The sequence below is a fragment of the Micromys minutus genome (assembly GCF_963924665.1).
Source record: "Micromys minutus genome assembly, chromosome: 2".
NCBI lineage: Eukaryota > Metazoa > Chordata > Mammalia > Rodentia > Muridae > Micromys > Micromys minutus.
In genome coordinates, this window is record NC_137971.1 from 23,365,803 (window position 1) to 23,382,130 (window position 16,328).

General features: G+C 42.1%; 1 protein-coding gene across 3 annotated transcripts in view; it reads left to right on the forward strand.

Annotated features, from left to right (window-relative positions):
- IDE (insulin degrading enzyme) overlaps positions 1-16,328 on the forward strand; it is a 76,217-nt gene that overhangs the window by 19,758 nt on the left and 40,131 nt on the right. For all 3 annotated transcript variants that reach the window (XM_080911215.1, XM_080911216.1, XM_080911217.1), the window contains exons 2-4: positions 8,569-8,753; positions 9,370-9,577; positions 13,092-13,261. In XM_080911215.1, the coding sequence (XP_080767341.1) occupies positions 8,569-8,753; positions 9,370-9,577; positions 13,092-13,261 (563 nt within the window). The remainder of the gene's footprint in view (positions 1-8,568; positions 8,754-9,369; positions 9,578-13,091; positions 13,262-16,328) is intronic.

Genomic DNA, 16,328 nt, shown 5'->3' on the forward strand with positions numbered 1-16,328 from the left:
GTGTCTGAGTCTGGGTTTGTGCTTGTGTGCACAGTGCACTTGGAGGCCAGAAGAAGGCATGGGATCCCTTGGAACTGGAGTTTCAGGCAGTTAGGAGCTATCCAGCATCATTGCTGGGACCTGAAGTCAGGTCTTCTGCAAGGGCAGTATTCCCTCCAGCCGTCCAACTGCCTGCTAAAAATCACTGATCCATATAGTTAAATACTTTTAACCATATGGCTATTTTCCAAAGGTTATGATTCTTTTTTCCCCCCTGTTTGCATGGTTTCATGCATGCTTTTAAAAAACAAGTCACAAAAAATAAAAAGAAAACAAGTCACATATAAACCTATTATGTCCACCACAGTGATGTGGCACAGAGATGGCGGTTCTTTGTAGTCTCCCTGCTACACGGTTCCTATTTTTAAAAAATTATACTTTATGCATAGTGATTCAACTTACATATTAAACAACTATAATAGTATGGTTTTAAATAGCTTTAGGCAGAAGAAAAAGAAGAAAATTCAGGTTAAAACAACTTCCAAAAGGGAATTTAAAAATAAGAATTTTTTTTCTTAACTGGGTCAGTGTCTCAGTGTCCTCAGTGTCATCAGTGTACTCAGTGACTACTCACACCTGGCTCCTGTCAGTAAAGTTAGGAAGCTCAACTTTAACAACCACTGCCTCCAAGGAGTAACTCGGCACGGATTCTTTTGGAATGTAAAAATGGTTCTGACTGCTTCAGTACACAGAAGCTGAATTCACAGATCCACCATGGAAGTCAAAGAAAACTAAGTCAGAGTTAAAATTAGGAGGGAAACAGAGCTTTCTGTACTCAGGCAACCATGTGTTTGTTGCATTTTTCTTTTATGGGGTAGGGTCTCAAGTATCCCAGGTTTGCCTGGAACTCACTGTATGTCAGAAGATGACCTTGGCCTTCCGATCCTCCTGTGGCCGCCTGGATGTTTTTAGTTGCAGGCCAGCACCACCACTTCAGTTCATTTGGTGCTGGGGCTTGAACCTAGGACTTTATCCAGACAATCATTCTACCAACTGGGCCACATCCCCAGCCCACATTCTCCTTTCTTACGGCCGTGTATGGTGAGAAAGTCTTTGGTGTCAGGCACTCCTTTGGCAGACTCAGCACATCCTTGCACTGCTTGCCCTTGTTTTAAGTAGAGAAGGAGTAAAATACTGGAAACTGTCTGTAGAGCAGTTGTGATTCACCTTATTTTAATACTTGGTATCTTGGAAAGGGAATGAGGTCAGGGAAGGACTGAGGGTGGAATCTGACAGCTGAGGAAAGCCTTGTCTGTTTGCTTTAGGTACCACCTTCAACCCCTCCCCTTCCCACGCTTCCTATTTCTCAGTAATTCCTGCTTTGCCACAAGTCAGCTACCTGACTGACTGCAGTTGGGCAAGTCACTTAATCACCAGGTTTTGTTTCTTCTTGGAGTTGAGGAAGGTGACCATCCCAGTAGCTATGAACCACTGTATCAGGAGAATGGGAAGATTAATCAGGTTATGTACAGAATAAGGACATTAACAAAAATGGGAATGATGGTTGGGATTAGGTTTGTACAGTGCTGTCCACCTCATATTTTGTAATAACCTGAGACTGTGCAGAAGGTCCTTGTGAAGACACTTGCCCCGCCTGTAGCTACATCTGTTGAGAACCCTGTGGTTAGAGTAACTGCAAGAGGCATAAGGAGGAAGTTTAGTTATTTGCCTAAACCTTTTTTTCTTTAAAGACTTCCTTACTCATGTATTTTATGTGTATGGGTGTTTTGTCTTTGTGCACACCAGAAGAGGGCATCAGATCCTATTACATACAGTTATGAGCCACTATGTAATTTCTGAGAATTGAACTCAGGACCTCAAAATAGTCAAGTGCTCTTAACCGTCTTCAGTCCCCTCCTTGCTTAAACTTTATAAAATCCCCGAAAAGTGAGTTAAATGTCTCCCATTGGGAATTAACAGCTATCGCTGAGCAGGCACCTGAACTAACGTGGTAAAGAACCGATCTTTAAAGTGCTCTTGCTAAAGGGTTCGTTTAAATCACAGCCAGTCTAATTTATTTGAGGTTTCAGGTGTTGATCATAAGCTCTCTCCTACAGGCCAGAGCATAAAGCTAAGCTTCTGCCTAGAACAAGGCAGAGTTTCCAATTGTGGTGAGCCCACAGGATCATAGTCTAGCCCTGCTGTTTTGGAACAAAGGAGAACCTGCCCCTAAGACTGAAGAGCCATGGACAGATGGTCCCCTGAGACATGTTGCTATTTGTTTTTTAGGTCCAGTAACTTATTTGATAATTGTGATCATAAAGTAGTTAGTATGTTGAGGTATCTTAGGCTTCCCCATGCTTCCTTCGGGGAGCAGGGTGTGTTGTGCTGTGTTTCTGAGTCTAGGTGCCCTCCCTCCACATGCAGGAGTGTTGTAAGATACGTTTCCATTTACGGTTTTTCGAGTGAATGGGTGGATTCCACAGAGGGAGGTTTTTGGTTTATAGAGGTAACTAACTATTAGCATGGCCACTTACCTGTTCAAGTTTACAGGTCATTACTTCTAAACTGGTTTTAATTCAGATCTTGTGGAGTGCAGTTGGGGTGGGAAGAGAGCAAGAAACAAAGCAAACTTTCTCAATCTCTTATTAAACAGCCTGTGAGACTCCTAAGGATGCACAAGAAAGACTGTAAAGGTCATCCGGAGAAAAGATTGTTTACATAGTAACATTTTAGAAGCAGTAAAATCACATTCAGTGTAAGAGATGGGAGAAACTTAATAAGTCATAAATCTGTTTCCAGCATTATAAATCTCAAGTGTCCTTCTGGGGAACACACCTACCCACTCCCCAAACCACATATTCTTGGGGCCAGCATAATGACCCAGCAGGTAAAGGGGCTTGCCACCAATCCCAAAGGCCTGAACTGACTCTCAAGTTGTCTGTCTTCTCACTTACACACACACACACACACACACACACACACACACACACACACACACACTGAATGAATAAATAAGCCAAAATATTAAAAACTCTTGGTACAGGGATTTGGAAATGATTTTCTGTTATGCAGATGTGTTTTGGAAAACATGAAATCTAGGCCTTCACATGTTTTACTTCATAATTTTGTTGTGTTTGGTTTTGTTTTGGGGGCTCTGGGAAGGGAAAGAGAGCCGGGCACATGCTGAGCTCCTAATGCAATATGGAGCTCCATCTCCAGCCCATGACTTTTGGGTGGAGGGTCCAGGTGCACTGCAGTTTGAACACTGAGCTTTTGGGGTTTTTGCTGTGGTCACCTGCTTTTTTTCTAGTGAGAGGTCTGGCTCCCTTCTTCCTGATTGTCTGCTTTTCTCTCTTCTAAACTGGGCTAGGTACTGCCCTTTTCTTACTTTTATTGTGAGGACAATTTTGTTGTCAACTTAAAAGATGTATGGTTTTCTTGCCTGTGTGTCCTGCAGAACAGGGGCTCTGGTGTCCATCTCTTTGTAAGTGGGTGGATGTACGGCCATTTGGGCCTTCATGGGTCTCCTGAAATGTTGGTTGGATATGGGGGTGGGCTGAGGTCCAACTCAGCAGGGTTGTAAGTTGTAACTTTTTGTGAAATGATGTTGGATAATGATTTTTCCAACACTGAGCTTTAGCTTCTAGGGTAAGGCAGGAGGCCAGCTTGCTTGGAGATCTTGTTGCGGTGTAGAATGTGATGAGCAGGTCTGTGGTGGATCCTCACATTTTACATCTAGACAGTCTTCCAGAAGAAGCCAGCATAGCCAATTCCAAAAGGACTGAGTAGTGTGGCTGGCTCTTTTGTGAGTACAGTTGTTATTAATCCTGAAGAAAAGCACAAACTATGTAATTTCTAAACATGCCTCAGTTTATTGGGTGATGACAGGAAGTTTCCAACATATTAATATCCCTGAAGTTGACAGCAATTTTATTGCTCCTACAGTTTTGACTTTGACAAGTTAAAAATACCAAACAAATGTCTGGGAAAGCATGTGAGTTAGCACTTGCTCCTCATCTAAACACTGGGCTGCTTCCTTGTTGAAGACTAGGCTTATGCTAATGAGGAAGCTGAGACAGAGACACGTGATCTCCCAAGTATAGATACAAGAGCACAGACAGGCATCTGTTGATGAATCCACAGAGGAGGCGTTCTCAGTTGTCTCCCCAGTTCTCTAGAAGGTAAGAAACCTCTGTAGAGAGGGTTGATAAACTCTGTGGATGAGTCTTTGAAAATGTTGATTTTGTTTCTTCTTTTCTTTTCATTAATTTATTTTTAACTTCATCGGAAAGCCATTGTATTTGAAACTCAGCATTGCTAGTTGGGACATTTTTAGCCACTCTTGATTCTGTGTACAGATGTCTAAGAGAAGTTGCATTGGTTTTAACGTGTAACTGGGGAGCAAGTTTGTCTCTTGTTCTCAGCTACACAAGGGATGTGAATTAGGTACAACCTCGTTGTCCAAATGCTTGCGGCCATGTCTGTGATGGACTCCAGTCACTTAGAAGTTGTGTTTGCTGGGCCTGAAACTGTCAGTCTCCTGGGATTCTGTTTCTCTGCTTCCTACTCTCTGTTTTACGGTGAACGGAGGTTGAAACAGGCTCTTGCTACATTACCCAGGCTGCCCATTTCCCAGGCTGCCCTCTGACTTGTTTATCCTGCTTTGGCCTCCAGGTTATTAGGATTACAAGTGCCTGGCACAATATTTTTTTTTCCCCTACAAAATTGAAATGCAGACAGGGGAAATTGAAAACCCGCAAAAAGTACCATATGTGTTGCTCATAGTGGAATTGACTATCTTTCTATAATGAGGTGGGGCTTTGTTTTAATTTTTTGAGACAGGATGCCATGCAGGTTGGCCTCAGATTCCAAACAGGGCTCCTTATGTATTGAGAATGGCCTGTGTCCACACCCCAAAAACTGGGCTTACAGCTTAAATGCTTCCTCACCTGCTTCTAATGATTTTTAACCCCCCAGAGAATCAAACAGGAGTACTGTCAAAGTGAGCTAGGTGTAGGGAAGTCATGACCACCATATTTCAAATCACATGTAATCCTTACATCTCCTAAAGAGAACTCCCTGGGCATGTAAATGACAGTGGTGGAAGTAAGCAACACAGGTTTAGCTGCCACCTGAAGAAAAGCCTCCTAAGCCGCCTGCCCTCTCCCTGGGTGGAAGCCTGCTGGGCGGGACAGGCACATTGTATTGCTGTATTTGTTTGTTTTGTGTCTTAACTCCATATGTAGACCAGACTAGCCTCAAAGTCATGGAGATCTGCATGCCTGTGCTTTCCAAGTGCTAGGATTTAAGGAGTGCACGGACGGAATTTCCCTTCCTTCCCTCCATTTCTTCCTTCCTCCCCTCCCCCTTACTTTTTCTTTGGTAGCATATGATATCTGGTTAGAGTATTCTCTCCCCTGTTATATATTTTTTCTCCTTCTTTTCATATGTAGTCTTTCTGCCACTAGATTGGAATTCGGATCCCTCCACCCCTGACCCCAGTGCTGGGCACTGAATCCTTGTGCATAGTGTGGAAGACACATATGACTGGCTATACTAATAACCCTTGAAATCTTTTGTTTGTTTAGGCTTTTTGAGATGGTGGTGAGTGAGCAGAGGGATGAGAGGCATAGAGGAGGAGGTCCATTGCAGATCTTTAGAACCTCCGCCCCAGTCCTGCATTTTGATATTATAGGTGTATACCACCACTCCTGCCTAGAAAGTAACATTCTATCTAAATGGTGATTCTATATTGAACTCAAAGCTTTTGAAACAGTGTACTGTAGGCATTTGCTACTTTTAAGAAACATTGTCTTTTGAGAATTAAGTTACCCAAACTTGTTACCTAAAAACTCTTTGTGAGCCTTGAACATGCCATCTTTTTTGTCATAAACACTGAGCTTTAGACTTTGTGTTCAGATATTCATCTTTCTTACGAATTCTTGCATTATGGCTCCTGACATAGGAGATAGTTGTTAGTAATGGCATTTCGTTGGGGCATGGTGGAACATGTCGGTGCTGCTTGGAATCCCAGCACTTGGGAGGTAGACCAACGGATTAGGAATTCGGTATCATCATCAGCTACATATTCCAGTATGCGGCCATCCATGTTAAAGCACACAATACCAAACCATCTCACATCCAAATTATTCCATGTGCCTGGTATGCTCCTTGGGTTCCAGGGGTTGAGCTTAGGTTGCTTTGGTGACAAGCTCCCTTATGTGCTTTGTCTGCATGTTGTGTGTGCTCCTACTTGTGTGCCTGGTGCTGTGAAGGCCAGAAGAGGACGTAGCATTTGAGTTACAGATGTTTGTTTGCCACTTGGTGGGTTCTGGGAACTAAACCTGAGCCCACATGCCCTTAACCACGGAGCTATCTCTTTCTTCCTACGTTATGTGGGTTTTAAAATCAGTCCAGTACATTTAGCATTACTTACAGTATTGATCTTCAGAATTCCAAGTATCAGTCAAGCATGGTGATACGTAATTCTAGTCCTAGTTCTTAAATCATAGTTCTTGGTGACCAAGACAAGAGGATAGTGAGTTTGAGGATGCTTTGGCTATGTAGAGAACCTATCTTAAAAACACAAGACAAAAAACCCAGCCAAACAAAGTCTGAATATCATTTCTGAAAAGAAGATATGTGAGAATGTGTTAATAGCAAATCTCTTTGGCTTACCAGCTTTTATTCTGATTATGTACTTAATTATATATAATTTCAGAGAGGAAAGCATTCTGTTAAAATATTAGGTTCGACTTTTCTCTTAGTGCTTAAGGCTCTCCCTCCCCTACACAAGTATAGTGTGCATGTATGTATGCATGTTTTGCACATATGGGCACATGGGTATGTGTGGGTTGCACATGTGTATATGTGTGTATAGAAGCTGAAGACTGATCCTTGATTGCTCTTCCACTTTAACTGATGAAGTGAGGAGGTTTCTCTGGCAAACCCATAGCTTCCCATGTGACTAGTCAGCTTGATTTGGGGATCTCCAGGCTCCATCTTTGGAGGATGGAATTACAGGTAAGCCACCCCACCCACCTGACATCTGTGGGTTCTGAGAATCTGAACTCAGGTTCTCATGCTTCTGTGGCAAGGGCGCAGCCAACTGAGTCACCCTGCAGAACCATGTCGAGTTTAACACACTATTTTATCAGAATAGCTGCATGCCCACTTACGTTCCCCACGGCTTATCTTTAGGCCTGGCTATTGGTCAGTTATTTGTTTTTTATTGTCATAGTCTAGCCCAGGGCCCTATGCACACTGGAGGCCAGTGTTCTACCCTGAGGTACGTCAGGAGCTATCAGAAGCCTTGGCTGTCAGTCTTTATTAACGATCTACTTCTGTCTTCTAAGAAGACAGGGTACCAGCATAGGCTCATTTCTTCTCTGTAGTTGCAGATGTTTTTGAATGTGGACTAGCCAATATTTGAGGTGTAATGTTTTGTCTGTTAATCAGTTCCTAGTTAGACAAAAGTACTATCTATCCTACTTAAAAACAAACAAACAAAACCAAAACCAGACTGTACAAAAACCCCAAATCTTCAATCCCTTCATTGTACCAACCACAACAAGCACCCTGTAGGGTCCCATTTGCTGTGCTTCTTTTTCTGTAACTGTCTCCAGACTCCCTGGAGAAGAAAGGGGAGACTTTTGAGGAAGACCTTTGAGAGGTGTCTAGATGCCATCTTTCTCAGCAGCACTTTCGCACATTACAAAAAAATCACTCAAGGTCCTCCCGACTTTACATCTATTCCATGTTCTGGCTTTTGTTGCTTTCATAATGCAGCTTGTTTGTCTTGTTTTGAAATATTTCACAGTTCTCCGTGGAGGCTGTTCTGTAGGATCTGAGCATATGCGTGTGTTCCTGATCAGCCTTATCATGGAATCCATCAGATTGAGCAATTGGCCTGCTTCAGTAAAGATTCTTACACATCTTCTTCACACTTACTCACCTTTGGAATCTGTATAAAGTAGTTGTTGGTAATGAAAAACCTAATTGTAGGAGCACAGTGACCACCTGTGTCAGGCCCCCTGAGATGCTCATCTAGACACAAAAGTGGTTCCACAGAACAGCACTCTTAATGCTCCTCAGAGAGAGGCAAGGGGGAAAGGAGGGACGGCTACACCCTGGAAGTAGCCTATAAAACACTTCCTTCAGGGCTCAGTGGGAAAGCAAGCTCAGCTGTGTGTGAGGCGGGTCAGCCTCCCTAGCAGAGGCTGCAGCAACAGAAGCTGCAGCCAGGCGGGCATTTGCTTTATTTCCTATTTCCTATTTCAGATGATGTTATATTAATTACCTTGATGCTTGCTTCCTTTCTTCCTTCCCCTTCCCCTCCCCCTTTATGGTTTGGTTTCTTGAAACGGGGTTTCTCTGTGTAGTTCTGGAGGTTCTATAACTCACTCTGTAGACTAGGCTAGCCTCAAACTCTGAGATCTTCCTGCCTCTGCCTCCCAAGGGCTGGGATATGCCACCACTTCTTTGTTTCTGCCTTCCTTTATTCATCTATTTCCTCCCCTCCCTCCCTCCCTTCCTTCTTTCCCTTTTTGAGAAATTACTATATAACAAATACCCTTTTCTTTCCAGATTCCCAAAACAGATTTATAGCACAATGAATAATCCGGCCATCCAGAGAATAGAAGACCAAATTGTTAAGTCTCCTGAAGACAAACGGGAATATCGTGGACTAGAGCTGGCCAATGGCATCAAAGTGCTTCTCATCAGCGATCCCACCACGGACAAGTCGTCAGCAGCACTCGATGTGCACATAGGTACAGTTTAGTCTTGTTGGACGATCCAGCGGCAATAGTGTTCCATAGATGGTGCTGTGAGTGTAAGAACCCTATAGTTACGACAGTTTTGTTTTGTTCTTACTATTTTTATTATTTTTTTCTGTTTGCTTTCAGACAGGGTCTTACTCTGTAGCCCAAGCCATCTACAATTCACTCTGTTGCCCATGTTGGCCTCAGATCTACATGGTCCTTCTGCTTCTCAAATGCTGGGATTATAGACATACGCCACCATGCCAGCCTGTTGGGGGTTGGAGGCAGGAGGCTTACTGCAAGTTGAAGACCAGGATGGGGTACATAGAAAGACTATTTCCAAACAGCAGCAAGTAGAAAACTAGAAATAAGAAACCTTTGTAACCCCTCAAGGCAGGCTCCCCAGGGACATCACACAATTGGCCTACTTGCCCCCTAAGTGATACCCAGGCAGGAACTTGAGTCTTGTTTACTTTGTGAATAATGGCGTGTCTGAGCAGCCTCACTTATCTATCTCCCTCTGGGCATAGTCACATTAAGAATTCCAAACCACTTATAATTCATCCTCAGTTACTAGCCTTTAACACTGAGAAGTGATTGAGTCTATGTGTCTTTTCTCTTTCAGGTTCACTGTCAGACCCTCCAAATATTCCTGGTTTAAGTCATTTTTGTGAACATATGCTGTTTTTGGGAACAAAGAAATATCCTAAAGAAAATGAATACAGCCAGTTTCTCAGTGAACATGCTGGAAGTTCAAATGCATTTACCAGTGGAGAACACACCAATTATTATTTTGATGTTTCCCATGAACACTTGGAAGGAGCCCTGGACAGGTAATACTAAATGCCTTGCAAATTACTGAACTTTGTACAGTTACTAACATTAATAAAAATAGTAATTATGTTATAAAGATGACATCACTATTTTATAGTTTAACAAAGATACTGTAGGTCTGGTGGTCAACTGGGTGCAGTTGACCTGAGTTGACCCTTGCCACCAAGCTTGTTGACCTGAGTTTGCGCTAGGATCCACATGACGGAAGGAGAAAACTGACCCCTGCAAGCAGTCCTCCGACCCTCATGTGTGTTTCCTCTCGCCTCCACCCTGCCCAAGATAATCAAATAAAGTAGGGTTTTTTTTTTTTTTTTTTAAAGAACAGTTGTTTTGTGGGCAGGCATGGTGGCAAATGCCTCTCACCTCCACACTCTGTAAGCAGAAGTATATGGGGCCCCGTGAATTCCAGGCAAGCAACAACTACACCGTGAGACGCCATCTTTAAATTACACATAGATGCCAGATGGTGATGGCACACACCTCTAATTGCAGCACTTGGGAGGCAGAGGCAGGAGGATCTCTGTGAGTTTGAGGCCAGCCTGGTCTACAGAGTGAGTTTCAGGACAGCCAAGGGCACCCAGAGAAACCCTGATTCGAAAACCCAAAATAATACAACAACAATTATAAATAAGTAAAAATACACACATACACACATGGGTGTGATTGTTGTAAGCAGTGCACCTCCCCACCCTGCACTGTTTTATAAAACAGCAAAGATAATGAGAGGTGTCACGTGTTTACTTCATGGTAGAAGGAAAGTAATGACACGCTGTAAACCGTGCTCAGGCCTATAAAATATTATACTGGCTTATAAAGTCCTCGCTAGCCCTCTCATTCTAACTGGACTCACATCTCAAACACATGGTAAAGAGCCTATGACAGGGCCTGGAGAGATGGCTCAGGGACAAGAACACTTGTTGCTTTTGTAAAAGATCTGGACCAGCACCCGCAGCTCATAACAATCCATAACTTCAGTTCCAGGGCATCTGATGCCCTCTTCTCCCCTCTTCTTGTACCAGACATGTGGCACACATGCATACATACAGGCAAAACTCTCATAAACATTTAAAACAATTTTGGGAATTAAAAAAACAAAACAACAACAACAAAAAAAAAAAAAAAACGGACAGTGAGTGTCACAGATCTCTTTTAGAACACACTTAGTGTTCCAGAATGCTGTATCTTAGATATTCCCTTCTCTTTAATTTCATACTTCTCAGTGATACTTAGTGAATACAGAATTAAAAACAAAACAAAGCAAAATTTCGTGCCCTCGTGTGTGGGTGCCAATAGTTTGTGCAGGCATGTGGATGCCACAGAGTACACGTTGAGGTCAGACGATCTTGCGTGTCCCTCTTCACCATGTGAAACGGTTTCTTATCCTTTGCTACCACAGACCACACGAGGCGGGCAGTCTGCCTGCTGTCCCCTGAGGAGTGCTGGGATCGCAGACTTCCAGTGCTACTTCATGTACGTTCTGAGATCCCAATTCAACACTTTACCTTGCACTGGAAATAGCTTAATACACTGGGCCACCGCCCCTGCTCAGATACACACTATCTCCTGCTGTTTCAACTTTAAGGGTATCTTGAAAGTATTTTATGGACCAGACGCTTGGTTAGGACAGCCAATAAATAAAATTTCTTTTATTTACAAATTTTAAATTACCTGTATGTTTTTTGTGTGTACATGGAAGTCATGCACAATGCCACAGATGTACATAGAAGTCAGAGGACAGCTTGTGAGAGTTCCTTACCTTCTTCTACTGTGTGGATCCTAGAGATTGAACTCAGGTCACTGGACTTGGTGACAGGCACCTTTACTTCTAATTTTGTATGTACATGTATGTACACCAGAAGAGGGCATCAGATCCCATGGGACTACAGTTATAAATGGTTGTGAGTCACCATGTGAACTCAGGACTTCTGGAAGAGTAGTCCTATGGAATCAAGAAAGGTATATTAGTTGCTTATGCTAGAATTACATACCATGTTATTTGTTGAACTGATGCTTATTAAAAATTCATAGACTATTTAGTGTTTCATAAGAGCTCATAATCATGACTTAGTCAGACTGCTGTGACATACTTGAGCTTTTTCATTGCACTGGTTTTTTTCTACTAATTAAAGTTTTCCTAAAATTCAAATCACACCTTTTAAAATTCAAGTCACTTAATTTGTTTGTCCCGAGGTGCCTGAGTTTTAATGAGATTCCACTGTGGGCTGTACATTTAAATTTTTAATTATTTAGAAAAATTTTATGTATGTGTGTATGTGAGTATATGCATATGTAAGAGAGATGTGTGATATGTAATAAATGTATGAGAGATGTGTGGTGTGTGTGTAATACGTGTATAAGACTGTGTGTTAGCATGTAAACGTGTGTGTGATAGGAATTTCTAACTGTAATGTTTGTGATGTGTGTGTGATCTTATGTAATGTGTGTGTGAGCGTGTGTCAGTGTGTGTGTTGGGGGTAGAGTATGTATGTCTTAGTTAGGCTTTTACTGCTGTGAACAGACACCATGACTAAGGCAACTCTTATAAAGACAACATTTACTTGGGGCTGACTTACACATTCAGAGATTCAGTCCATTATTATCAAGGCAGGGGCATGACAGTAGTTTCATTGACTGCATGTTTAAGATTTGACAAATAATTATCAACTGTTTTTCCTTCTTTTGAGGAAATGTAAGTTTCATAGACATGTTAGACTGAAAATCTCTCTCTTTTTTAAAGATTTATTTAATTTTATGGATATGAGTACACTGTAGTTGTCTTCAGACAGACCAGAAGAGGGCGTCGGATCCTATTAAAGCTGGTTGTGAGCCACTATGTAGTTGCTGGGAATTGAACTCAGGACCTCTGGAAGAGCAGTTGGTGCTCTTATTTTTGGGGTCTCTCCTCTCGTTGATGCCTGATAAGGTTATCCTCTGCTACCAGTTGGTGCTCTTAACCACTGAACCATCTTTCTAATTCCCCAAACTACTAATCTTAAGTACGCTACAGCTGTCTCTTAAGGTTGGTTTTGACCTTTTGATGTTAATATATTGATATTTTCACTACTTTTAGCATCTCTGCAGAGATGGACACTTCTGCATTTACATATGCCCAATACTCTACTTGTCTTCTATTTTTCTAGTTGTTCTTTTATATTTCCTTTTCTCAGAACAGTGGGACTCCCCGGAACCCCCACTAAAGTGAGACAAGGTCTCACTTTGTCCTTGTCTGTCCTAGAATTGACTGTGTAGTCAGTCCAGGCTGGCCTCAAACTCAGTTTCTGCCTCCTGACTGCAGAGGTTAAAGGTGTGTACCACCATACCCTTATTCTCATTTCTTTCCCCTTGGTCTAATGCATTCTAGCAAGTGTTGTATCACTGAGCTATGTCCTCAACCCTAATTTCTTCAGATCTTATGTAATTCATATTAACTAAAAGGTTTCAAAAATATTTTAAAAGCTGTTGTTTTAAAGTCACAGTGCTCAAGTTGGTAATTACGTATTTTTTTGTTTTTAGATTTGCCCAGTTTTTCCTATGCCCCTTGTTTGATGCAAGTTGTAAAGACAGAGAGGTGAATGCCGTGGACTCGGAGCACGAGAAGAATGTGATGAATGATGCGTGGAGACTCTTCCAGCTGGAAAAAGCCACAGGGAATCCCAAACACCCCTTCAGCAAATTTGGGACAGGTTTGTCAGCCTCATGCGTCAGCCGCTGTGCTCCTTGACCTCATTGGATCTCATGGGTTTCCTGCACAGTATTTTCATAATTTATTATTCTAGTTCGAATCCCATTCAAGTAAGAGTTCACGTATTTCAGGAGTGGATCAGCTAGGAGCCGTACCCCAGCTGTTACTATGGTTATGGTTACTATCCGAGACTTCAAACATGCTCTGCAGACACTCTCGACTGAGCTACACCCCTGACTCTTTGTCCTTGTTTTGTTGAAACTGACTCTTGTAACCCAAGCTAGGCTCAAACTTCAAGTCCTCCTGCTTTAGCTTCCCTACTGCTGGAATTACAAGCAGTTACCCAGGAAGGTTATTGTGCTGTTAAAAATACTAAGTTACTATAAAATATAAAACAATGATAATATATCGTGTAGTGTACTTATACACTTGCTTGTTTTCTAAATTGATGTCTCTGAGTTTAGACACTGTGTCTGTGACATACAGTAGATCTAGTGAAACTGACTTAACTATGGAATTCGGTGTCTGTAGAAGTTACAGTTAGAGAGGTTGGCATGGTGGCTTCCTAACTGTATTCTTACAGAAATCTTCCTTCCTTCCTTCCTTCCTTCCTTCCTTCCTTCCTTCCTTCCTTCCTTCCTTCCTTCTTTTGTTTCATTCATTTCTTTCTTCTTTCTTTTCTTTCCTTTCCTTCTTTTCTTTGTTTCCCTCCCTCCACCCACCCACCCTCCCTCCCTCCCTCCCTCCCTTCCTTCCTTCCTCCTTTCCTTCTCCCTTCCTTCCGTCCAGAAGGGGACTTTTGTGTCTCAGCTGGTTTTTTCACAGTATGTGGAGGAGGATGGATGACCTTGAACTCCTGACCCACCTGCCCTGACCTCCCAGGTGCTAGGATTACAGGCCTGACCACTAATTATTTCTTTTTAAATCTGAATCCCTGGTAGATGACCATGTGGCTTTTCTTCTTTTTCTATACATACCTTTGGGTTTAGTTCTATGACTTCTTAAAATTGGAAGCCTTTGTTCTTCTGTGTTTGGTTTTGGTATTGGATTATGGGTTATTGTTTTCCCTGTTTACCAAAACTAAAATGAGAGCAGTTGAGTATTTTCACAAGCAGTCTCGGATCAGGAAAGGAGAAAATGTGGTTGTGGTTATTCTCAAGGGATTGATTTTTCCAGGTGTAACCCCTTAGACACTGAGAGCACCTGGGTGTAGTCTCCTGGGAAGGCGATGAAGGAAGCAGAAGTCAGGGTGACTCTGACACCCTGGTGGGCAGGAGCAATGGGAGGACTGTGGGTCGGGCTGCACTTGTGCTGTGGGTGCCGACGTTCTTAATTGTTGTGTACTCAAATTGTTATGTAATCTTTCCTAACAAATTCCAAGGTTATAAATGGGGCCATGTTTACTTTGTCAGTAGGCAATTTATTTATTTTTTTATTTTATTTTATTTTTTTATTTCTCAGTATGTGAGGTTATTGTCTGCACTAGCAGGGTTAAAGTTTAGGTGAGGAAGTCAGGCAAACCCAGTATTTCCCAGACATCAAATCAAGCACGGTATTCCAAAAATCATCATCTCTAGTTTTCTTCTTCCTCCCACCTTTCTGGCTTTAATTGGATGCTTTCCTAGAGTGTTTTGTATTTATTGGCTTATTTTTGTTGTGCTTTGAGACAGGGTCGTAAAATCCTTCTCCTCAGCCTCTTGAGGCTGTGTTATTTGTGTAACCCACACTGGCCTTAGACTCACTGTGCAGTCCAGGCTGGGGTTTCAGGCATATCCCATATATCTGTCTTCCCCTGACCACGATCAGTTGTGAGATTTCTGTGCAAATGTCGGGTGCCCACCCACTGTCACATGTGCGCTGTGCACATCTTTTACTACGCACGGGTTGCCTTTTCATTTTGTTGGTTGCTTTTCATCTTCTATGTAAAGGCTTGTTAGTTTCATGTAATTCCATTTATTTTGCATATGCAGCTTGAATCTGTGATATGGTTTCAAAGTCATTACCATGGCCAATAGCAAGTTTTTTCTGTATGGTTTTCTAGAAGTCTTCTGTTAGGTCTTTATTCACTTTCATTCTAACTCTTTTCTTTGGTGTTCACAAAAAATGGCAGGTATGGTGCTATTACCAGATACTGAGTACAGAGATTAAAACACAAACAAATCAGTACTTTAAAAGAAATCATTAATATTTCTTTAAGCTTTTAATTTTTTTTTTTTTTTTTTTTTTTTTTTTTTTTTTTTGACATAGTGAGTGTTTTCCTACACAGTGGTGGCTGTCCTGGAACTCACTAGGTACACCAGGCTGGCCTTGAACTCACAGAGATCCACTGGCCTCTGCTGGGATTAAAGGCATGTGTCACCAAGACTGGTGGAATAATTAATTTTAAACATAACATTTATGTAGATTGATCATCTTGATCACCATTTACATGTTTATCTGTGTGTTGCATGTATAGAGAGTGTGTCAGGTCTTCTGAAACCGAAATTCTAGGCAGTTATGAGTCACCTGATATGGGTACTAAGATCAGAACTTGGATTCTTAATTCCAAAGCCATTTCTTCTGCCCCCAGATCTGATCAGATTTACAAAAATATAAACCTAGTTTCAAAGCTTCCGCCCTAAATATAGCTTGAACCGGAGTTCTAGTGTGTTTCATTCATTGTAAAACTGTGTATTGGGCCAGTGAGACAAAGAAACGTCAAATGTATGCACTGGCTGGCAGATGTCCAAGTCCCTCAGGCTGCGGTAGCTGGAAGTCTGTCCTTCCCCCACTCCACAGATATTTGGGTCAAAGCCACTTTCCAAAAGCCACTTAGAATCAAGTGTCTTATCAACACAGGCTTGTTTGCAGCAAGGGGACATTATAAAAAACGTATGTGGTATGTGATAGTCTACCCTGTAATTGCTGCATTTGGGAGATGGAGATCAAAGGATCAGGAGTTCAAACAAGGTCATCTTCTGCTACTTAGAGAGTTTAAGGTAGCCTGGGCCACATGGCACCCTATCACAGACAAACAAACGTAGGGTACCACTGGGGTATGTGCATGTAATTGATTTCTCTGCTCTATT